This window comes from Pararge aegeria, chromosome 12 (genome assembly GCF_905163445.1).
Source record: "Pararge aegeria chromosome 12, ilParAegt1.1, whole genome shotgun sequence".
NCBI classification, from domain to species: Eukaryota; Metazoa; Arthropoda; class Insecta; order Lepidoptera; family Nymphalidae; genus Pararge; species Pararge aegeria.
The window spans coordinates 133299-158088 of record NC_053191.1 but is presented as its reverse complement, the minus strand read 5'-3'; the positions used below and the strand labels follow the sequence as shown (position 1 = coordinate 158088).

Sequence of the window (24790 nt, the reverse complement as noted above, 5' to 3'; positions counted from 1 at the left end):
AGTCGTCTGTCAAGATTTTTCTATTAAATAAATCTCGTTGTCTCGTAGAATTTAGACTACCTTTAAAAGTAAAAATTTAAAGTGAAATTGTAAAACACGTATTGCACACACGTGTTGACAGACTTCATCATTCAAACAATGTTTAATACTTTTTGCAAACAAATAAAATTTAATTGGTTTTAAGTTTCAACATTGATGTTGTGTTGTTTTATGTTTTATTAATCATTTATTTTATTTATCAAAAGTCATGGCGTCAAAATAATTTACAGACACTATAAGCTCTGTGTTTACCCAGCTCAATAGTAAAGGTTTCTAAGCGGACTATTAGATCGATACTACACTACAATAAGACACAAAATATCATGTTTTATTAAGTTGCCTAATATATTTTTAGCAATAATGGCAAGTGCAAATTCTGAATGTGATTTAACTTCTATGTTTATGCAAAGAGGTGATGGCAAAAGGGTAAAAAGTCCAACAAGATCTGAATCAGCTTCCAGAAGAAGTTCCCTGGTAAAACCTAATTTACCAGCCGAGGTTATCACTGTCAAAGATTTTTTCGACTTTATGAAAACTGCCTACCAAGTATACGAACACTTGGAAGGTGAAGAAGACGAAGGATCAAAAATAAACTGGGAGGAGTTGACGAAACTGACAGTGTTAAACCACGTCATCGAGCAGCAGGAGAGAGACCTGTTGTATCAGACGGCGTTCAGCGAACAGAAGACCATCACCAGCAAGAGCGACACTACGATCGAGAAGAAAAGCAATGACCTCTTGCGCGTTGAGAAACGGTACAGCTGCAGTGAAATCGAGGGCAAGTGTTCCATAGACAATATTTTACTAGACATTTTATAACGGTCAGGCGCAGGCGATGTGTGTTTTGCAATTACAATCGCAAAGGATGTCTCCACGACATCAAACGCGGACCTTTTGAAGGAAAGATCATCCTTCAAAAGGTCCGCGTTTGATTTTTGGTTAGGTCATTTATTTTCTAAATTGTAGCTTCTCTACCTGATCGAGTATTATCGGCATTGCATCGGCAGGCCTCCTTCGTGGTAGACAGTCCAGCTAGCCATAGGTCGAGGGCAGTGCCTCATTCTAAACATTTGTTAATGTATTTTCTATGTTTCGACGCATTAAGCGGGTTGTGTGATCGCAGGAAGGTGCCGCAGACGCTCGCTGCCTCCGCAAGCCCGCGTGGAGATGCTGGGGGTGTGGACGGAAGCTAACCTTAACTGCAAGCTGAATGACGTAAGTATGCGCCGCGCTGTGGGGACACTACCTCTGCCACTAACTTTATCACTTGAACCCACTGACTCAGGGCCAAACTCGATAAGAATTTGTAAAATAAACTAAGAATCTTAAAACAAATGTTATATATTAAATTTAAAGTACCTACCAACAAACCTTCCTGGTTGTGGTCAGTGTTCAGGAGCCAAGAAGTCTAAAAACTAATATTGTTTCTGCAACTAGGATATTATTAATGTAACTCTTTTAAAAGTCGTCGTGCAAAGAGGCTGAGGAGCCCTGCCGCAGGGCCACCTAGCCCTAGGATACGAACGCCACTAGTCGTGCCCACGTAGACCATCACAGTTATCGAAACAACATCGTTCTCGGGGTATGGTTAACCTTTAAGTACGTTCCTAATCGAAGATCAGTTCTGACATACATACTTACTCTGTAACGTCTTTGTAAAATGGAACGTATGCATTTGGCTTTTAAAGCATCAAGCTCTTGGTAAAATACAGGATTTCAGAATTTGCGACTCTGAATCTTGTGCAGTAAGGTCCATTTTTTTTGGAGTTAGTATTTCGATACTCGAAATTAACTTCACGTTTGCGAAAGTACAAATCTTATGCGAATGATCCTGACAAGCTTTATCCAATTTGCAGGTAATTAATGAAGGAATACTGGATTCCATTCTTCCATATTTAGTCGGCTATAAGAAGCCATCCAAGACGACGAGTGTGTATGCGCCCATCATTAAGAGTACTCCGCCCAACTCGTCCACGGACGTCAAAAAGCCCGCCAGCTTCGGAGGTACAGCTCTGATATACTAATAGCATCCGTTATGTCTCGTCTGATTACCGATATGTTGAACAAGCTCGTAAAGACCAAAGTCTTCGAATAGTGCGTGTTGCCCGAGATGACTTGTCACCCTTCTTAAGGCTGTTCAGATTCACTCATCAAAAGGAATCAGAAATGATTTATCATCATCGATGCAACTAGACTCCTCGCCTGGGAGGACAGGACGCATCAAGGTTCAAGGTTCGTGTGCTTCACCGCGCAGTAGTCAATGTAAGAAAAGCCTGGCTGTTGGTAAGCCGGCTGGCTATAACGGGTTGGTAGTTAGACGTATTTTTATTAATGTTCGAGATTTAAATCTTACCAGCTGACCCGTGCAACTTCGTCTGCACCAAATCGGTTATTACCGGAAAACACAAATAAAATTACATTTTCTAAAAATGAATCCAAGCTAGATAGATTTATCGCCCCCGAAACCATTGTATACTAAATTTCACGAAAATCGTTGGAGCCGATTGCGATATCCCAATTATATATATACAAGAATTGCTCGTCTAAAGATATAAGACAAGATTACCTGTGTAGGACCCCTAAGATAAAAATCAAGAGGATTATTATCCTAGGGCGGTCTTATACAGGCAATCCATCGCACGTGGATTGGTTTATAATACATATTTTACTAACTTATATTATTTACTTAAATACATTATTTATTTATTTTTATTTAAAAAAAATAAAAAAATATTATTACATTATTTACTTACTCTTAATAATAAGATACTTAAGATAAATTATTTATGTATATAATTTACTCGCATTATGTACTTATTTATTCAATAAAGTACATTATTTACTTAAATACATTATAACTTAAAATAGATTATTTACTTGTGTAATTTACTTATTCATTTACTTAAGTACATTATTTACTTACATACATTTTTCACTTATGTTTATTATTTACCTAAATACATTATTTACTTACTCTTTATTTACTTAAGATAAATTATTTATGTATTTAATTTACTAACATTATATAATTATTTATTTAATTAAGTACATTATTTACATTATTTTCTTAAATTTATTATTTACTTATGATAGATTTATTACTTGTATACTTTACTTAGATTATATACTTATTTACATTATTTTCTTACCTACATTATTTACTTGCTCTTTATTCACTTAAGATAATTTATTTATGTATAAAATTTAGTAACATCATTTACTTAAGTACATTATTTACATACATACATTTTTCACTTAAGTTTATTATTTACCTAAATACATTATTTACTTACTCGTTATTTACTTAAGATTAATTATTTATGTATATAATTTACTCACATTATATACTTATTTATTCACTAAAGTACATTATTTACTTACTCTTTATTTACTTATGATAGATTAATTACTTGTATAATTTATTTACATTATATACTTATTTATGTACTAAAGTACATTATTTACTTAACCTTTATTTACTTATTTACGTACATACAGTTTTTACTTATGTTTATTATTTACCTAAACACATTGTCACTTACTCTTTATTTTCTTAAGATAAATTATTTATATATATAATTTACTCATATAATATAATTATTTATTTATTTAAGTCCATTATTTACCTATGTAAATTATTAACTTGTATAATTTACCTACATTATATACTTATTTATTTACTTAAGTACATTATTTAGTTATTATTATTATTATTATTATTATTATATAATAGACTAAGCAGCTTTCGCTGATGCGTCTATATCATTTCTTGCGCTCTTTGTCTTTTTGATGTTTATCCAGTCTATTCTTAAACTGATTCAGTGATTCTGCAGTCACTACATCTTCAGGCAAGGCATTCCACATTTGTATAACTCTATTGCTGATAAAGTGCTTGGAAGGATTAGACGATGCCTGCTGATATTCAAGTTTGAGACCATAGCTCCTTAATCTGGGGTTACTCTTTTTTGAAAATATTTCCTCAAAATTCGGTATGTTGTAATACTTATTTAATATTTTATAAGTTTCAATGAGATCACCTCTTTCTCGCCTACTTTTAAGGGTGCTGAGTCCCAGGTTTGCAAGCCTTTGCTCATATGAAAGATTTCTCAATTCTCTTGGCAGTTTAGTGGCTCGTCTCTGAACCTTTTCAAGCATTTCTATATCCTTAACAAAATAGGGACTCCAGACCTGGAAAGCATACTCCAATAAAGGTCTTACATATGTCTTATATATCTGTATGAAGGTTTTCTTATTTATATTAAAAAATGCTTTCCTAATTGTGTAAAGGATAGAGTTGACCTTACTGACAATAGCCACAATGTGCGCTTCCCATTTTAGATCACTGCTTATGATCACGCCTAGGTCTTTTTGTGTATCCACCACTTTTAATTGCTTATTACCTAGATAATATGGCAGCCGTGGGTTCTTCCTACCAAGATGTAAAACAGTGCACTTATTGACATTTAGCGATAGTAGCCATTCCTTCGTCCACTTTAAAATAGCATTCAAATCTTGTTGAATCATTTTATGCTGATGCATAGGGTTCCCGAAGAATTTTGTGTCATCAGCGAACAGGGAAAAAGGAAGATGTAAAACATTTTGCAGATCGGTTAAGTACAGGGTGAATAATATCGGCCCTAGTACAGAACCTTGAGGTACGCCGCTGCGTACTGGGCGAATACTTGAAAATTCATTGCCAATCCTCACGCGGAATTTTCTTTCGTTTAGGAAGTCTTTTATCCAGATAAGGAGTTTACCACGTATGCCGAGGTGTTCTAATTTATGTACTAGTCGACTTATTGGCACCCTGTCAAAAGCTTTCTCGTAATCGAGATAAATAATATCAGTTGGCTGGTGATTGTCCCAGTTTAATATCCATTTACAAAGACAGCTCAGAAGATTAGTAACGGTAGATCTTTTAGGTGTAAAGCCATGTTGCTCTGGAATTATAATATTTTGTTTAATTATAAATTCTCTTATACTGCCAGCTATGATTTTTTCAGTAGCCTTGCACAAGATACTTGTCAAGCTTGTTATTAACATTATTTTCTTACCTAAATTATTTACCTACATACATTTTTCACTAATATTTATTATTTACCAAAATTCATTATTTACTTACTCGTTATTTACTTAAGATAAATTATTTATGTATATAATTTTCTCACATTATATACTTATTTATTTACTTAAACACATTATTTACTTAAATACATTATTTTTTATGTACATTATTTACTTATGATAGATTAATTACTTGTATAATTTACTTATATTATATACTTACTTATTTACTAAAGTATATTATTTATTTACATACACTATTTACTTACATACATTATTTACTTTAATACATTATTTACTTACGTACATTATTTACTTACTCTTTATTTACTTAAGATAAGTTATTTATGTATATAATTTACTAATATTATATAATTATTTATTTATTTAAGTACATTATTTACTTATGATAGATTAATTACATTTATAATTTACTTACATTATATACTTCTTTATTTACATTATTTTCATACCTACATTATTTACTTGCTCTTTATTTACTTAAGATAATTTATTTATGTATAAAATTTAGTTACATCATTTACTTAAGTACATTATTTACCTCCATACATTATTTACTTACGTACATTATTTACTTACATACATTTTTTACTTACGTTTATTATTTACTTAAATGCTTTATTTACTTACTCTTTATTTACTTAAGATAAGTTATTTATGTATATAATTATTTATTTACTTAAGTACATTATTTACTTACTCTTTACTTACTTAAGATAAATTATTTATGTATATAATTTACTCACATTATATAATTATTTATTATATAATTGTTTACTTAAGTGCATTATTTACTTATTTACATTATTTTCTAAAATACATTTTTAAATTACGTACATTATTTACTCACTCTTTATTTACTTAAGATAGATTATTTACTTGTATAATTTACTTACATTATATACTTATTTATTTACTAAAGTACATTATTTACTTTCATACACTATTTACTTACGTACATTATTTACTTACTCTTTATTTACTTAAGTACTTTATTTTCTTTGATACATTATTTACTCTCACTTTATTTACTTGTATAATTTACTTATATTTTATACTTATTTATTTACTAAAGTACATTATTTACTTACCTACACTATTTACTTACGTACACTATTTACTCACGTACATTATTTACTTACTCTTTATTTACTTAAGTACTTTATTTTCTTTGATACATTATTTACTCTCACTTTATTTACTTGTATAATTTACTTATATTTTATACTTATTTATTTACTAAAGTACATTATTTACTTACATACACTATTTACTTACGTACATTATTTACTTACTATTTATTTACTTAAGATAAGTTATTTATGTATATAATTTAATAACATTTTATACTTATTTATTTACTAAAGTACATTATTTACTTACATACACTATATACTTACGTACATTATTTACTTACTCTTTATTTACTTGTATAATTTACTTATATTTTATACTTATTTATTTACTAAAGTACATTATTTACTTACATACACTATTTATTTACGTACACTATTTACTTACGTACATTATTTACTTACTTATTATTTACTTAAGATAAGTTATTTATGTATATAATTTAATAACATTATATAATTATATATTTACTTAAGTACTTTATTTTCTTTAATACATTATTTACTCTCTCTTTATTTACTTGTATAATTTACTTATATGTTATACTTATTTATTTACTTAAGTAGATTATTTACTTATTTACATTATTTTCTAACCTACATTTTTTAATTACGTACATTATTAACTCACTCTTTATTAATTTACGATAGATTATTTACTTGTATAATTTACTTATATTATAAACTTATTTATTTACTAAAGTACATTATTTACTTACAAACATTATTTACTTACGTACATTATTTTCTTTAATACATTATTTACTCTCTCTTTATTTACTTGTATAATTTACTTATATATTATACTTATTTATTTACTTAAGTAGATTATTTACTTATTTACATTATTTTCTAACCTACATTTTTTAATTACGTACATTATTAACTCACTCTTTATTTACTTAAGATAGATTATTTACTTGTATAATTTATTTACATTATATAATTATTTATTTACTTAAGTGCATTATTTACTTATTTACATTATTTTCTTAAATACATTATTTAATTACGTACATTATTTACTTACTCTTTCTTTACTTGTATAATGTACTTATATTTTTTACTTATTTATTTACTAAAGGAGATTATTTACTTTTTACATTATTTTCTAACACACATTATTTACTTACATACATTATTTTCGTACTCTTTATTTACTTTAGATAAATTATTTATGTTTATAATTTACTCACATTATATAATAATTTATTTACTTAAGTGCATTATTTACTTATTTACATTATTTTCTTAAATACATTATTTAATTACGTACATTATTTACTTACTCTTTCTTTACTTGTATAATTTACTTATATTTTTTACTTATTTATTTACTAAAGTAGATTATTTACTTTTTACATTATTTTCTTACACACATTATTTACTTACATACATTATTTACGTACTCTTTATTTACTTTAAATAAATTTTTTATGTTTATAATTTACTCACATTATATAATTATTTATTTACTTAAGTGCATTATTTACTTATTTACATTATTTTCTTTAATACACTATTTACTCACTCTTTATTTACTTGTATAATTTACTTAAATTATATACTTATTACATTATTTTCTTATGTAGATTATTTCCTTACTCTTTATTTACTTAAGATGGATAATTTACTTATATAATTAAATTAAATTATATACTTATTTATTTACTCAAGTACATTATTTACTTTCTCTTTACTTTCTTAAGATTAATTATTTATGTATATAATTTACTCACATTATATAATTATTTATTATATAATTGTTTACTTAAGTGCATTATTTACTTATTTACATTATTATCTAAAATACATTTTTTAATTACGTACATTATTTACTTACTCTTTATTTACTTAAGATAGATTATTTACTTGTATAATTTACTTACATTATATACTTATTTATTTACTAAAGTACATTATTTACTTACATACACTATTTACTTACGTTCATTATTTACTTACTCTTTATTTACTTAAGATAAGATATTTATGTATATAATTTAATAACATTATATAATTATTTATTTACTTGAGTACTATATTTTCTTTAATACATTATTTACTCTCTCTTTATTTACTTGTATAATTTACTTATATTTAATACTTATTTATTTACTTAAGTAGATTATTTTCTAACCTACATTATTTACTTACATACATTTTTACTTGCGTTTATTATCTACTAAAATACGTTATTTACATACTCTTTATATACTTAAGATAAATTATTTATGTATATAATTTACTTACATTATTTACTCATTTATTAACTTAAAAACATTATTTACTTATTTGCATTACTTGCATACGTACATTATTTTCTTTAATACACTATTTACTCACTCTTTATTTACTTGTATAATTTACTTAAATTATATACTTATTACATTATTTTTTTATGTACATTATTTACTTACATACATTATTTACATACTCTTTATTTACTTAAGATAAATTATTTATGTTTATAATTTACTCACATTATAATTATTTATTTACTTAAGTGCATTATTTACTTATTTACATTATTTTCTTAAAAACATTATTTAATTACGTACATTATTTACATACTCTTTATTTACTTAAGATAAATTATTTATGTTTATAATTTACTTACATTATATACTTATTTATTTACTAAAGTACATTATTTACTTACATACACTATTTACTTACGTACATTATTTACTTACTCTTTTTTTACTTAAGATAAGTTATTTACTTGTATAATTTACTTACATTATATACTTATTTATTTACTAAAGTACATTATTTACTTACATACACTATTTACTTACGTTCATTATTTACTTACTCTTTATTTACTTAAGATAAGATATTTATGTATATAATTTAATAACATTATATAATTATTTATTTACTTAAGTACTTTATTTTCTTTAATACATTATTTACTCTCTCTTTATTTACTTGTATAATTTGATTATATTTTATACTTATTTATTTACTTAAGTAGATTATTTTCTAACCTACATTATTTACTTACATACATTTTTACTTGCGTTTATTATTTACTAAAATACGTTATTTACATACTCTTTATATACTTAAGATAAATTATTTATGTATATAATTTACTTACATTATTTACGCATTTATTAACTTAAAAACATTATTTACTTATTTGCATTACTTGCATACGTACATTATTTTCTTTAATACACTATTTACTCACTCTTTATTTACTTGTATAATTTACTTAAATTATATACTTATTACATTATTTTCTTATGTACATTATTTACTTACATACATTATTTACTTACTCTTTATTTACTTAAGATAAATTATTTATGTTTATAATTTACTTATTTACATTATTTTCTTAAAAACATTATTTAATTACGTACATTATTTACATACTCTTTATTTACTTACATACACTATTTACTTACGTACATTATTTACTTACTCTTTTTTTACTTAAGATAAGTTATTTATGCATATAATTTACTAACATTATATTATTATTTATTTACTTAAGTACATTATTTTCTAACCTACATTATTTACTTACATACATTTTTACTTGCGTTTATTATTTACTAAAATACGTTATTTACTTACTCTTTATATACTTAAGATAAATTATTTATGTATATAATTTACTTACATTATTTACTCATTTATTTACTTAACAACATTATTTACTTATTTGCATTACTTGCATACGTACATTATTTTCTTTAATACACTATTTACTCACTCTTGGCTATTTAATTTAATAACTTATCGTTATTTAGTAACATTACTTACCAATGACAAGCTTATGACAAGTAGAGTATCTAAACGCTAGATCGTAATATACTAGATACTCATTCCGCTCTGTGCTGATAGTTCGTTTGTTCAAGGATTCGTCAACGAGAAAGAATCAAGGGATCGTCTCGGTCGACGCAAGTCGTCGGTGGCGGCTGGTCAGGACCGCGCGAATCAAAAACAAGAGTGAGGTTTGCCTTTGTACCTAATATTTCACATAAACCCTATTAAAGCAGTTTTAAAGACACTTCAAATTAAAGTAACAACTTTGTTTTTATGTACAGCAATTTTTCAAGTTTTCGTTGCCTAAATATTCATTCGATACTTTGATAGGTTCTCAATTTATTTAATTTTTATCCGACTAGGCAACCGAAGCTACCTAGTCAAAACTCAAAGCAAATGTATCTATATTTATAAAACTAATTTTATTATAATTGTTAGGTAACTATTAGGATATTATGAGCTTTTCACGATAACTAGGTACTTATAGGTTGGTAGTATGTGACATTACTCTGCAAGAAATATCAGGTTTGTACAGATAAAACTAGACTAGAAAATGAATAAATATTTTACTACAGGCATAGTATTCAAAAGGTAGGTAGGTACTAAGTTTATGTAGTGTTTCTTATTGCACTTGGTAAGGAAACTTTCGTGTGTAAGTCCAACTCGGTCGTCGGTTTGTTATTCAAAATAAGGCTGCACTGAAAGTTTTGTACCTTCTGTATCCGACATGGCCTAGTCGCTAGGACATTTGGCTCTCACCCAGGAGACTCGGGTTCGACTCCCAGAAACAGAACTTTTATTTACTAGTTCATATAAGGTGCCTTATCCCTATTTCCTTACCAATTTTGACAACAAATGAATAGCAAAATCAATTTCGCATTTCTAATATTGAAGTTGGTTTTTAGGGATCGGGGTGTGTTTTATTAGGAGTGTAGTAGTGTGTTATAATATGGAGACCTCAGTATTATAGTAAATATACTAATATAATATATTCCTTAGTCCTAACTCTATGCAAAAGCCCCGTGAATCGGTAGCTGCGTGGAGGAGGACAAGCAATACTCGCACTCGTGTTCGCGACATTAACGAGCGAGGGTCGGCTGCTTGCAGCGGCGACGTGGAGATCCACGTGTGCGACGAGGTGAAGGGGCTGAAGAAGGACTTCCGCTGCGCGCAGAAGCTGCTGGTGGCCAAGATGGGCTACTTCGCCGACGTCACGGCCGGCCAGCGCCTCGAGGACATGGACATCTCCGTGCACTGCGACATCCAGGCAAGCGCCCGCTCGCAGCGCCGAGTCCTTCGACTTCTTCCCGCGGGTCTCGACGCTAAAAAGGGATTCAGTCGTGTAGAATGCAGCCTGACTTACATTTTTAATTGATTCAAATTAGCTCTACAGTACGTTTTCTGGTCATTTGAGTGTACCTAGATTTATTACAAATCCCACAGGCGAAGCAGAAACGGACATACTTAACAAAAAAAATCGTACATACTTATTTTTAAAAGATTTGTGCACAACAGAAAGGGCACAAACGTCGAATACGTCGTTAATCGTCTTTTAATCAAAACATATTTCCCTAGACCCTACCCTTAAATACGATATCATATAATTTCTATTTATTAATTGGACGTAGGTATCTGCAAAGCTTGCCAACCGAACATATTATAAGATATAAATAGTTTTGATAGTTGGTTGAAAAAATTACAGCAAATAAGGATAGTAATTTCTCTAACTAGTAGTTTTTTTTTATATATAAGCAACATCTATAAGCAAATACAGATTTTCGGTATGTATTTATTTAGGTACCTAATAATATATAATCAATAGCCCGCCAGCCCGCTATGGAGCAGTGTGGAGGTTTTATGCTCTTACTCTCCTTCTTCGATAAGGTGACGATGACGTATCAAAACATCTCATCAAAAACAGAAATGTGACAATAGGAATAAGTTCAATATTGTAATACGTGTGCTCTTTGGCTTCGCCGATACAATGATTAAGACCTCAATGGGTTCCCATTCGGTGGTGGTCAAAGGCACAGTGTGCAGGTATCTAAAAGTTAAGATACCTGCACGCTGTGGCCGCGGGCGGCGGGCTCAGCTGGCACGGCGCGTGTGTCGGCAGATCTTCGAGTGGCTGATGCGCTGGGTGAAGCGCGACTCCATCCTGGTGGCGGACTGGCCGCTGCTGGACGCGCACAACGTCGTGCCCATCCTCGTGTCCGCCTCCTTCCTGCAGGTGAGCATAGCTATGTAGCATTACCTACGCAAGTTGGTTCTCAAAGGCGCGTGAACCCTTCTTCCGAGCCGAGAAGTTTGCCCCGCAGTGAGCCAGCCATGAGTTGATCATAATGATGACGAAATTTTAAAGATAATCAATAATTGTTTGTTGTCTCTAACGACTCATACAAATTTAACATAATTTTGCTAATCAGAAAAGCTAACTAATAAGAGTAGGTATTTTACTAAAAAATACCAACGTACCACAATTAAAATGTTTGGCAATCATAATTTGGTGTCTTAACATTCAAATCCATAGCTTAACTAAGAACGGCAGCTTCAGAGATTGCCGAACGACGTAGTTCACGTCCTGCCATAGTTATCTTGAACGCTCGTAGTTTATTTAATACTAAATTTATGTTAGAATGTGATTTGTCTTTCAGATGGAGCCCCTGCTGCACGACTGCCTGATCTACTGCCACGCGCACATGAGCGACATCGTGAACACTTCCACTAACTTGGCGTGTCTCAGTGACGCCCTGCTCACTAGGTATGGCATGGCGGTGCATTTTGACGCGCGTGCTGAGAGAATAGATGATAGTGGGCCGGTATTCACTTCAAGAGCAGCAATGTTCAGGACGGCACTTACTATATCTTTTCTTAATTAATATTATTATTGAAGGTAAATACACTATTCTTAGCAGTAAGTATTTATTCTTCCTTTCTTATGAGACACTTTAAAAGTATTAATTTTATAAATGATATCATTAAAGCCCACCAACTTGCATTAGAGCAGTGTTGTGGGTCAGTGCTCTATAATCCTGTCTCCCCAAGGAGTAAAATAAAACAACTGGACAGACTCTATCAAGTAACACATTATGTTTGTATGTATTACTTGATACCTTGAAATGTCTCTACTACCAGTTTGGAATGCTGTCTTCGGCAGAGAAGACCACTGGCAAGAAACTCTACCGTTGCTCTTTTATTCAATCAATGAAAACAAGACTTATGAACACAATTACAACATTGTCATGTGTAATAACGCTAGGCCCTTTGATACAAGACATATAAGACAGGTTAAACATAACTACTATTATCACTTATAACACCAGGACTTTTGGAACGAGTTGTTTATAGAAGAGCAAGCTCTGCTACCATTACTGTCTGTATAACATAATCCTAGGGCTCCATATATGATACCTAAATAACCCAAAGGATATTAGAGATTATATAGTTATTATTAACAAATCCATCACCAGTATAAACGACTCTTATTTCGCCACAACAATATTTCGTTATGTATATCGTTTCCATTATAAATTATCTATTCCCAATTTGTAACGTTCTATCACCATACTTTATTTAATCTCTTTTTCTCAATTAATTAATTAATTAACTATGGTTTGTTGATATATTAAATATACAAATCGGGTTTATCGTTGATAAAGTGCTGTAATTCCCTATCTCCTAACACGCACGACACAATGAATCGAGCAGCCCTGGCCGGTGCGCAGGTTGGCGGCCATGTACACCAACGCGGAGCTGGAGGCCGTGCGCGACCGCAAGGACAAGATCCAGTCGCGCCTGTACTGCAAGCTGATCCTGGCGCTGGCCGAGCCCGTGCCGGAGACGCTGCGCGGCCACCACGCCTCGCTGGCCGCGCTCTTCAAGTGCAGCAGGTGAGGCCGCGCCGGCGCGCGCGGAGTGCGCTGCCGGTGCTCACGGGGGCTCGCCCGCAGGTGCCACAAGCTGCTGGGCCGCCACGTGGCGGAGCAGGTGCCGTGCCAGCCCGCCAGCATGCGCATCGACCGCCGCGGCAACGTGGTCTCCGCGCACGCCAAGTGAGCCCACACACAGACCCTGCAGACACTGCAGACACATGGACCCCGAGTCAAGGATCTTAAATACAGTCAATTTATAGAAATAATTCACAAATACCGAAAAGGTTCTTGATGTTAAAATTTAAAATAAAGGTTGGAACTATCTTAGAAGATCTTAGTAAATTTGCCATTTTGTTTCTATATAATTAGGTACCATAAATGCATTGCCTGGGTAAGTTTCAACGACAAAAATGTTATGAGAAAATTGAATGTAGAGTGAACGTCAAGGGATCCCGCGTGGAGCTTGAACGAGTACATCACGTGGTTGTACGGAGAGCTGCGCGCGTGGCGCCGCGTGTACTGGCGCCTGTGGGCCGACTGCCACTTCCTGCGCTGCCAGCTGTGCGACTCCTTCTTCCCGGCCTACCAGGTGCTGCGCCCCTCGGGGCATTTGTCATCCATTCTTACTGTATCGTCATACTGTTCCCGGATAATATTGGGTCTTAAGTTGTTTAAGAGCAGAGTCCATATGTATATTAAAACAATAACAAAGGCTTATTAATCGTTGTCCATAGCCCAAATGGCCCGTTCTCAGCCCTGCGCCGAGTCGCTTACTTATTGTTGGCGCTGTGTATAACCTTCAACGAAAATTATTTGTTATCCGGAATATGCTACCCGGCTTGACACACTTTCAACTTGAATAATTGTTCTTTAACGGTGTTGAAAGCGTTCAATCCGACAACATCCTGAGACTGTTGGTCTCTTTTTCGGTAGTAGAATGATTATCGAGACGTGCCTACGTTACACTGGGGCATCACGCTCCACGGCAACTTGCTCGCTGCTTCTTCTAGTCGGTCCTCAACGTGGGTTGATATGGTCTAGCCGTTGGCAGCGGAATCTCTTCCGAAGATTCTTGCATCCACCCATCCATCTCCACACCTATGTTACCGAAACTAATGCTAGAAATGAAATACACATTTTATAATTTTTATTAGTGTTTTTACCTATACTTGGAGGAATTATCAATTTTATCAAATTATTATTTTTATATGCATTTGAAATTTATAAAATTGTAATACACATTGTTGGACACCAAACGCATCGAAATAATAACAATTATAATTTATAACATAATATCTAACATGCAAGAACGATAGGCAGCCGTATCGCTAAAAAGCGGTCTCTGCCAGCCACGATCTCTGCTCACCCGCAACTCGTGTCCGTGCAGATGGAGTGGTGCTCGCACCACGAGCAGGGCCCGCACATGTTCGCGCGCGAGGGCCGCGCGCCGCTGGCCGCCGGGCGCCACGCCTGCTGCGGCGAGCGCGCCTACCGCTTCGAGACGCTCACGCGGAACACGGTACCCTCGTCCTAGCGGCCACACCCCTCCTAGTCGCGTCGAGCGAGACTCTCCCCGCAGTGAACGCAAGCTCCATCCAATAACAAATGAGCAATATCCGAACTCGCTAGAGGAAGAGTTTCATTACAAAAATAATGTTAATTAGGTGATTTCTGATTTCAACCGAGGGCGCTTATTTATGCATCTATACAGGTGCGCCGTGCGTGTCACACCTTTGGGGCTCACCCGTAGTCCTCGAATGCCCTCAGGGCTGCCAGTTCCGCGAGCACGTGCCCGACGAGCGGCTGGCGGCGGACGCGGCCGTCGCGGAGCTGTACGCCGGCCTGCGGGACGTCATCGCCATGCGCCCGCCGCAGCTGCTGCTGCCCGAGCGCCTCACGCGGCTCGTGCCCAGAGGTGCGCCTCGTGCCGCCGAGCGCCACCGGCCGACCGCCGACTCGGTCCACACTCGCAACTCCTGCTGACTCAGGACAGAGTTTTACATTTGCCTTCTGATCCATGCGTTTCCTACTGATTGACGAGTATTACAGAGTAACAGAAAGTATCTTGTAAAACCCAAATAATTTCATGTTAATAAAATAGTTTGCGTCGAACTGGGTCTGCCCCTGGCTAAGTTAGCCGGCCGTCTATAGTACTAGAAACCATCGAGTCGAAGTCGGAGTGGATTCATATTGGCTTTATACAACAGAATCGGGTGACGAGTCGGGCGGGCGGCTGCAGTGCAAGGAGGTGTTCTGGTGGGAGGGCATCCAGCTGGTGCCGCCGCGCCCGCCGCTGGGCCTGCTGGGCAAGCTGTACACCAGCAACAGCAAGTTCAACCGTGAGCGCGCTCCGGCCGCCCCGCGCAGGCGTCCTCGAGACGGCGTGCTATTGTTGCTGCACTATGCTTCGGTCTTCATATTCGTTTGATACGGTCTTAAAAACTACTTAAAAGCAAGTTAAGCTTATTCTGTTCTACTGCTAGTAATAATTACATACAGACATGATTCCTTGGTAGCACGTCGTCTCGACCATTCCTTTTGTCAAATAAATATACACAGAAAAACCGCTGTACATACGCTCTCCACATTGGCAACCTGTAAATATAGACGCATTTTCAATGAATAGATACGAGGTATTATTTCCACCATATGAACGAACGTTAAAAACTTTGGATAAAGTGGGGGAGGGGGGGGCACTAATAGGCTAATAATAGTTATACAACGTTGTTTATTCATAGTGTTTTTATATAATGTACAAATGCTTGAGAAATAATACCTCGTCTCGTCTTGTGAAGAATAATCGGCTTAAAAATTCTGTAGCATGGAGAGAGATTGAGCGTACTATCAACCAGTAAGTACTGCAGCGGTTCAACATTTGTTAAATAACGAACAAGCTTTGCCAAGCAGCTGTCAGCATTTGCCACGTTACATTACTATACCGGTAGCTGTATATGCAACTAGTCAAAATGTACCCGCTCTCAACGCATTCGTGAACGTGACACGTGCACAGCGAACGCGCGGCCTGGCTCGCCTGCTTTGGGCACGACTCGCACGTCCGCGCAGTCGCTCGCAGCTAACTGCTCCAGTGGCCCGTGCGCGTCCCCAGACAGCCGCGAGGTTACTCCGAAGCCGCTCAAAGAAGAAACTCCGAAAAATAAGGTGAGTCCGGCTCGAAGGACCAAATCGAAATGCTTGGAAATGCTATTAGGAATTCAAATTGTACCTACTAAGAATTGGCTGGTTAATTTTAGTTTGCATGTAATTGTTAATCAGATCTATATATTATGTAGATACCTGTAGAACCATCTGGATCGGTGGTCATCGAACATCGTCTCTACGAACCTATTTGGAAAATTTGTTAACGCATGGTATAGTAGCATGACAGTGCATTGGGGGTCAGTAGTCGGACTCCGCCGGCCGTTGGCCGCAGAGGCAGTATTTAATGTGGGCGTGTGTGCCAAGCCAGGTGCCGGCGCGCCGCACGCCGCCGACGGAGGCGCGGGCGGCGAGGCCGCGGCCTCCGACTGCGAGCGCAGCGACCAGAGCTCCGACAGCGGCGCCAGCGACGAGGACGCGCCGCGTCCCGCGCTCGCCGGCCCGCGCCCGCCGCCGCCGCCCGCCAGCACGCAGTGAGCCCCTCGCGCTCGCCACTCCAGTGGAGCCTCATTCATCATCATCATCATCACCACTTCGGCTGATTGAAGTCAGAGTTTCAAAATCCTAGCGACGCGTTTGATGTCGTCTGTCCACCTCGTTGGGGGCCGACCTACGCTACGTTTACCTGTGCGGGGTCCCCATTCCGGCAGCTTGGAACCCCAACGTCCATCGGTTCTCCGAGCTATGTGCCCCGCCCATTTCCACTTAAGCTTTGCGACGATTCACTAAGCTATGTCGTTAACTCTGGTTCTCCTCATTCCTCCTCCTCCTCCAACTCCTTCATAGTTGTGAATTAAAATAAAAGACTTTGAGGCTTCGACTCGGTTATACAACTTTAATTCATGTGTTAGTATTATCACCATGAGCCCACAAACACAGGGCGCGGCGCGGGCGCGCGGCGGGGCGCGTGTGGCTGGCGGCGCAGTCGGCGCGCAGCAACCAGGACGGCCAGCGCCGTTTCGAGGAGCGCGCCGCCGCCGCCATGCGCGCCGCGCTCGCCCGCCGCCACCAGCACGCGGCCGCCGCGCGCGCGCTCCCCGGTACGGTACATTCATTTCTATCACCAAGTTGAAGTAACAAATGGCCCGAGCCCAACGGTCGCGAGCTGTAGGTGCGGCGTGTCGCAGGCGGCGCCATCGTGCGCCTGGAGGCGGAGTGGCGCGAGCGGCACGGCGGCGCGGCGGGCGGGCGGCGCGGCGCCGCGACCACCGCGCGCCGCCACGCGCCGCTTAAGTTCAAGTGAAGGCGCCGCGCAAGAGACGCGCCCGCACAGCGGCAGGCGCTGTCGACTCAATATATCCTGAACTAAACATGCCTGCGTTTCATTTCTTCCAATAGCTATGATGGCAGTAACGAAGATCTGTTTGGTTATGGAGTACCTATTAGGATTGAAGAGTTTCCTCCTTTTCGCGGAGTATTAAGCTTAATTTTCATAATATACCATGGAATTTGTTAAGTAATAGGGAAATACAGCCCTTTATCTATGAAAAACCCATTATCTAAGTGCTAGTCTTAAAGTTAATATCTGGGTCCACCATCACCTATTTTTTTAGCACCTGCTTCAATTCAATACTTTAGAAGTGTTGCTCGAACTAACTGTCGCTAACTTTACTATCTTTATCAATTGACAGTAATTATTTTACCTCTAATGTGCTAAAAGTATACCATGAAATGGGGAAAATGAGAAAAGTTAGTGAGGCAGCAACGTATAGCGGGTGTGAAGAGAGACGTACGAGTACGTGGGCCATTTTCACGTTTTTTTGGGCAAAATGCACTGCGTGCAATAATGGCCTAAATAAAGGTTCTGTATGTTCTTATTCAATGCGTACAACTTCTCAATTTGAAGAGAAAGTTGTTATTAGTTTAGTATGTCGAACAATTCGTGATGCAAACAACACCATCCGGTTATTATCCTTAGCAAGGTAAGGAATGTCATTAATATAAATAAGGAATAGAAAAGGTCCTAATGTAGGCCCCTTTGGAACACCAAATTCAAAATTTCTTTATTCATGCAGGCCTATCACAGGCACTTATGAAGCGTTCATACATATAATATGTTTACATAATTGTATGTATGAACGCTATATGGTAATAACTTCGTTCGCCAACTTAAACCTAAAGCTACGAGGGTTCCAAATGTGCCCTGGTCTAAGAGCCCACAACAAACTTAGCCAGGTAATTTTTTTTTGTTATCACCATCTCACAGTAAATTTATATTAAGCTATGAAGTTACAGCAATTCTCACCCAAGCTTTTTTATCGTTTAAGTAATTCTTAACGTTATAATAGGATTTTACTGGAAGCTTACGTTTTATATAAACTTTGAACTTATTGAGAGCCAATTTTCAAAACCGACCCATTTGACTGAATGAGAAGGGTTTATTACTAGTCTATCATGCTGGCCCAGTGCGGATGGGTAGACTCCACACGCCACATAACTTAGAAACGCGTTAGAAGTGCGTGCCGGGATTCGAACTCGGCCCCCCGAAAGTAAAGCCGAAGTGCTAACCACTCGGCTATCACTACTCCTACAATAATCATCAATCCATGTGGAATTTATCGGCTAAACTTAACTGATAATATAACTTTTTTAAATAGCAAAAAGAAACAGACATACAGAGAACAGGAAAAAAATCAAATTGAAGTTTTGGCTTCAGATACGAGCTAGGACATTTCAGTACCTACCTATGTTTTAAATTAATGACAATGTTTAAAAATAATTATAAAAAATATTTGTTTTGCAGCGTTTTTACTACAAAAATTGACTTAAATTAGTATTATTATCGTTTTGTGGCTGATTTTTAATAATTTAAAATGTCCAGTTTAACATGGAAAACAGAAGATAATAGATTTCTTCAGTCCGCCGGGAATAATAAACGAGGCACGAACCGCGAAGGTACAATCTATTGCCACCAAAATCCTAGAGTTTACGTAACTTTCATTCAAAATACTGAAAAAATGGACAGTTATTTTCTAAGAACGCATTTTAATTATTTTTTTTCCTCTCTATATTATGAAAATAGTCAAATAAAAAGCGTATGGTACATTGCCTTTTTACACTCTTCGCTTTCATATCGCTATCGTCTAATACAGACAATACTGTACAATCCAATCTAATTGTACAATCGTTTCATGTTATGAGCATTCTATATTTTAGATTGTTCTGAAATAACTGTCAGATTACCTATTTTGTTCGTTCCATTACTTTGCCTAATATCTCCCAGTCAACACAACAGTCATACATAGCCTTTTTTTTATACTTAGTTTCTATCCGGGTAACCCGGGCGGCATGGGGCGTGCAATGAAACAAGCTCATAGTATGTTAGGTTTATTGTGTCTAGAAGCGCAGGCGGTGCGGGAACTGGCTGGAGCGCAGGCCGAAGGCGGCGCGCAGGTAGCCGCGCACCAGCTTCTTGTCGGCGCGCGCGCCGATGGCCTTCACCACCGCCTCGTCCACCAGCTTCTGGTCGGCCTTGCGCTGCTCCGACGGCACGTACTTCTGCAGGCGCATGCGAGCGTTACTGGGCGTTGTTGCAGTATCTTACATTGCTACAAGATTCACTAATTTGATAATGGCTCATTTGGATAGTGTGGAAAGTGTGTCATTCCTTCACGAGTCCCGATTTACGATGTCAATATATTGAGGACGAGTGAATATGACAATACCACACGTGTAGTGAAATGTACTATTATCAAATTCCGGAACTCTTGCGGCAATATAAGATATCATAACAAACTTTAGTCAACGTTGAAGTCAATTAATACTCATACAATAAAAAACGGCCTTGATGCTTTGCAGTAGCAGGAGGAACCAAAAAAAACGAATGCAGAAATGAATAACTTTGCGACGCTAAACACACAAGGAAACGTTTACTTTTGAGCAAAGGTTTTATTTGGGTCGAACCAGGCGCTGTGCGAGAAGACGTAAATAACTAGGTTTTGGGCTAGACTCATGGCAACTTGTAAACAGCCAGACATGCCAACTATCACATACAAGCCTATGTAGACAATCATGTTAAAATGAGCGCAGAGTGCGGATGTCATTTCAAGGCACATGAGCTACCGAGACTGTAGCTCACTACGCCAGCGGCAGCGGGCGGGCGGCACGCACCTCTTTCTTGGTGACGAAGATGTCCTCGCCCTCCTTGCGCTTGACGCTGCGCTTGGCGGACTTCTTGTTCTTCTTAAAGTAAGCGTCGTCCAGGTGCGCGGGCAGCTGGAAGGCGCCCAGGTCCAGGCGCGTGCTGGTGCCGATCACGTAGCGCTGCGGGACGCGGCGCAGCGGGCACGAGTTGTACTGCAACGACAACACTATATTTTCAAGCTAAAGCGACACGAACCACATAATGATCATAAAACATACTGTTAGCGAAATAAAGTGCCGACCATCCTTTGACCCATTTACTTAGGCTTATTATTACATAGACTTATCATTAACTGCCTCTTAATATTGGAACGCAGACTTGTGAAGTTTGAACGGGCGCCGTATGCGGGCGGAGCTCACCGCGAAGGGGCCGGTGACCAGCAGCAGGCCGCTGGGCAGCACGGCCAGCAGCACGACGCGCTTGCCCGCGTGGCGCCCGGCCAGCAGGATGCACACGGCGCCCGGCGTCAGGTTTGGGCGCGTCCGCCGCACGTGCTTGCTGAATGTCTTGTGGTGCGGCCGCGTGCGGATCCTGCAACCGTGCCGGATTTACATTGAAACGATACCTAACCTACTTTAAATGTCCAAACTGAGCACTTCGAGGGAGTCTTGGGATTAAAAAAATCAAGTTCCATAGCAATCATTTAATGAATAGAAATATTTGTTTGAGTAAATTATCAATAGTTATCTCAGCGCACGCCGATGCATTTTATAGGCAATTTTGCTACTCGATTACATTACTGCAAATTTTATAAGGATCTTTAATATTATTTCAATGAATTATAGCCTAAGTTACTTCAAGATAACTTATTATTAAACTTTGTTGCCTCAGGAACCAAAGAAATCGGCCTAAACACCCACAGTCACTTGAGCATATCATTTCAGCATGTATCAAGTTGTGAAAGTCTTTTTTTGTAATTTAAAACAATATTTTTATGTAAAACCCAATGTGACTCACTTGTCTTGTGTGGGGTAGAAGGATCTGCGGCGCTTCAGCAGGACGGTACGTGTACCTCCATTCTTCTCTCCGCCGATGGGTTTCACCACAACTGTGGGCTTCGTTGCCTTTGGCGCTTTGGGGTGCTTCTTGCCGATGAACTTGTACTTGGCCTGCAATTTGCACCATCACAACAGATATATCAACACAGCAGGGCACTAAACTTCATTGATAGGAGAAAGGTCAAAGACTCTCCTTGATTCTTCAATACAGGTTAAAGGCAGGAAACAAAAATTATATTCACTGACAGGGGATATAATTAACGTGTCCACCTGCTAAAGCATGGAAATATGGAATAGGAGAAGTTTACCCCTGTTTATTATTACACACATGTATTATTTGGACTTTATTTCCACTCATGAGGCAGTGCTCTGAGAGTTGATAAAGCTGTGAAAGAAGAAAAATTTATATCCTTTCCCCAGGGATATAAATGTCTCCTGCCCATGCTAGCCATGCTGGGAGTGTTGGGGTAGACTTGCAGAAATTTGATGTGAAAAACTGAATATCTAACAATATTACATTTGATAATATAAATTAAATATTTCAATTGAATTTAATCAGGACTACAAAAAATTAACTACCTTTCCACAGTTTTATTTAAAAAAGTACTTTATATTATTGAAGTTATAATAAATCAGAGGTACTCAAAACATAATTGATTATGATCTGTCATGTGCATAGAACATTAAAAGAGGTTTTTATTTGCAAAACATCTCATTATCCAACTATAGTTGACTCTTAACATTTGTTGTGGCGGAAGTATTGATTTATTCACTGTAATTTAAATATAAAATATCTTGGACTACTTATAGATGATAAGTATGGAATTGACACATAAACTAACATCAAAACTAACTACAAAAATAAGGAAATTTATCTATGTATTTAATAATCCTAGGTCATCAGCTAATAAAAGTACTATCTTTATGGTGTATTATGCAATAGTGCAATCATTACTCTTGTATTGTATTTCAGTTTGGGGAGGTAGCAATAAAACATCACTGCTACGGTTAGAGAGAGCACAGAGAGCTATTTTAAAAGTGATAACAAAAAAGTCATATAGATACCCCACAATAGATTTATATAAAGATTGCAAAGTTCTTTCGGTTCGTCAACTCTTCCTATCACAAGTTATAAAACGCAAACATAATTCTCTCACCTTTGATAAAAATAAAGTAAACAGAAGATTAGACATGCTTAGAACAGAAAGACACAGAAGTAAACTGTCAGGGAGACAGTCCTATATCCTCAGCTCTAGACTTTATAATAAAATACATGAAACCATTAACATATATCCACTAAATGGAAATAAATGTAAAAATCGTGTCAAAGAATGGTTGCTCACGCAAGATACATACTGTGTTCTCAATCTCCTTTACTAACATGAAAAATAATTTTCAAAACAAATTTAAACTTCATAGAAAGTAATCGTTCAATGAGTACCTAACATGGCTTACCTTCTTGTGGAACATTTTGCTCTTAGAGAACCTCACGACACCATTGCCCAAGTCATAATTCCTAGGTTTGCCGAGCTTGGCCTTCTGGACTCCGCCGACGGGCGCCGCGGGGGCGTTACCCGCCGCCTTGGGCTGTGGGGGCGCCATCCTACAACAAGAACAAGAACAATTCTCAAGCTGCACCACCTGACTTGTGAGGTTATATTCACACTCCAGATGGGCTTTGGCACCAAAAGTACAGTGAAACTGGTTAATCCTAAAACATCAGGTTTTAAGTACTCAAGAAGGATGCAAATTTAACAAAAGAGTAATTATTAGACGTAAATATAATTATTAATTCCAAAACCATCACAAACTTTTCGTACGTCAAACTTTCTTCCGTAAAATATGTCTTTTAAAAAAGTCTATAATGGAAATATAACACCGGCCCGCTTACTTGATAGTTATAAATTGACTATTATACTTAAATAACTGTTAATCTTTAGTTAAACGAGTAATTTTTATGGATTTATTTTGAAAATACACAACATCAACTCACACTTCAACCGGGTTCAAGAAAAAGAAGTTGACATTAAATGTCACAGATATAATAAACAAACTAGTGAAGCGACTGCTCTTGCTTGATTTTTCGGTGTTACCGGTCTAATGGTGTTAAATTGAAAAGACAAAATACTTCTACATTAATTTATTTTATAGGAATAATTTCCACGGGGTACACCAGTAAAGCTCTAAGTCGCTATGACATCTTAACAAACATCATTATATTACAGCTAATATACAGAAAACATAATAAAATATACACTAAGACCTTCTGCACGAGTCACTGTTATATAGAGACAAAGCTATTCAATCGTTCAATTCATTTATTTTAGTATGAACTAATTTAGTTTTAGTATATTGACACGATAGTCAAATTATATTATAAGGCATTGTGAATTTAATTTATTAAATAACTTATTATTTAACTCGTTTTTTTTTTTTTTTTATTTAACATTTTTATTAATACATAACTATAACCTAAAATAAACTATTTAAAAACTAAATAAAATCTCAAACGTCCTCGAAACCACCGCAGCGAGGCACAGTTCCTAAGATGAAAAATAATTTAATAAATAAAATAATAAA

At 36.2% G+C, this 24790-nt stretch overlaps 2 protein-coding genes across 5 annotated transcripts; one reads left to right on the top strand and one right to left on the bottom strand.

Annotated features, from left to right (window-relative positions):
- Positions 1-73: 73 nt before the first annotated feature.
- Positions 74-18372, top strand: LOC120627868. The gene is made up of 17 exons (XM_039895985.1): positions 74-817; positions 1163-1254; positions 1896-2043; positions 10133-10223; positions 11148-11307; positions 12157-12270; positions 12695-12801; positions 13766-13930; positions 13991-14092; positions 14347-14501; positions 15300-15431; positions 15624-15827; positions 16120-16251; positions 16923-17071; positions 17375-17541; positions 17948-18113; positions 18196-18372. The coding sequence occupies exons 1-17, from the start codon at positions 400-402 to the stop codon at positions 18370-18372; spliced, it is 2679 nt and encodes an 892-aa protein (XP_039751919.1). The 5' UTR covers positions 74-399.
- A 2010-nt stretch (positions 18373-20382) lies between these two features.
- On the bottom strand, positions 20383-24338 carry LOC120628262 (60S ribosomal protein L6). 4 transcript variants are annotated; one of them, XM_039896546.1, is made up of 6 exons: positions 24204-24338; positions 23666-23813; positions 22170-22321; positions 21572-21743; positions 21179-21364; positions 20383-20566 (listed from the first exon to the last, which is right to left on the bottom strand). In XM_039896546.1, the coding sequence occupies exons 2-6, from the start codon at positions 23810-23812 to the stop codon at positions 20405-20407; spliced, it is 819 nt and encodes a 272-aa protein (XP_039752480.1). In that variant the 5' UTR covers position 23813; positions 24204-24338; the 3' UTR covers positions 20383-20404. The 4 variants fall into 4 exon arrangements, with proteins under 4 accessions (XP_039752480.1, XP_039752478.1, XP_039752479.1 ...); XM_039896544.1 differs by having other exon boundaries at positions 24102-24211; XM_039896545.1 differs by lacking the exon at positions 24204-24338 and adding an exon at positions 24031-24193.
- Positions 24339-24790: the final 452 nt, after the last annotated feature.

Excerpts from the sequence above, each read along its gene's own strand:
- LOC120627868 (XM_039895985.1), top strand. The coding sequence starts at position 400 with ATGGCAAGTGCAAATTCTGAATGTGATTTAACTTCTATGTTTATGCAA. Across the intron at positions 10,224-11,147 it reads CGCGCGAATCAAAAACAAGA|CGGCGACGTGGAGATCCACG; the intron begins GTGAGGTTTGCC and ends GGCTGCTTGCAG. Across the intron at positions 12,802-13,765 it reads AGTGACGCCCTGCTCACTAG|GTTGGCGGCCATGTACACCA; the intron begins GTATGGCATGGC and ends GCCGGTGCGCAG.
- LOC120628262 (XM_039896546.1), bottom strand. The coding sequence starts at position 23,812 with ATGGCGCCCCCACAGCCCAAGGCGGCGGGTAACGCCCCCGCGGCGCCC. Across the intron at positions 21,365-21,571 it reads TGGTCACCGGCCCCTTCGCG|TACAACTCGTGCCCGCTGCG; the intron begins GTGAGCTCCGCC and ends TTGTCGTTGCAG. Across the intron at positions 20,567-21,178 it reads TCTTCGTCACCAAGAAAGAG|AAGTACGTGCCGTCGGAGCA; the intron begins GTGCGTGCCGCC and ends ATGCGCCTGCAG.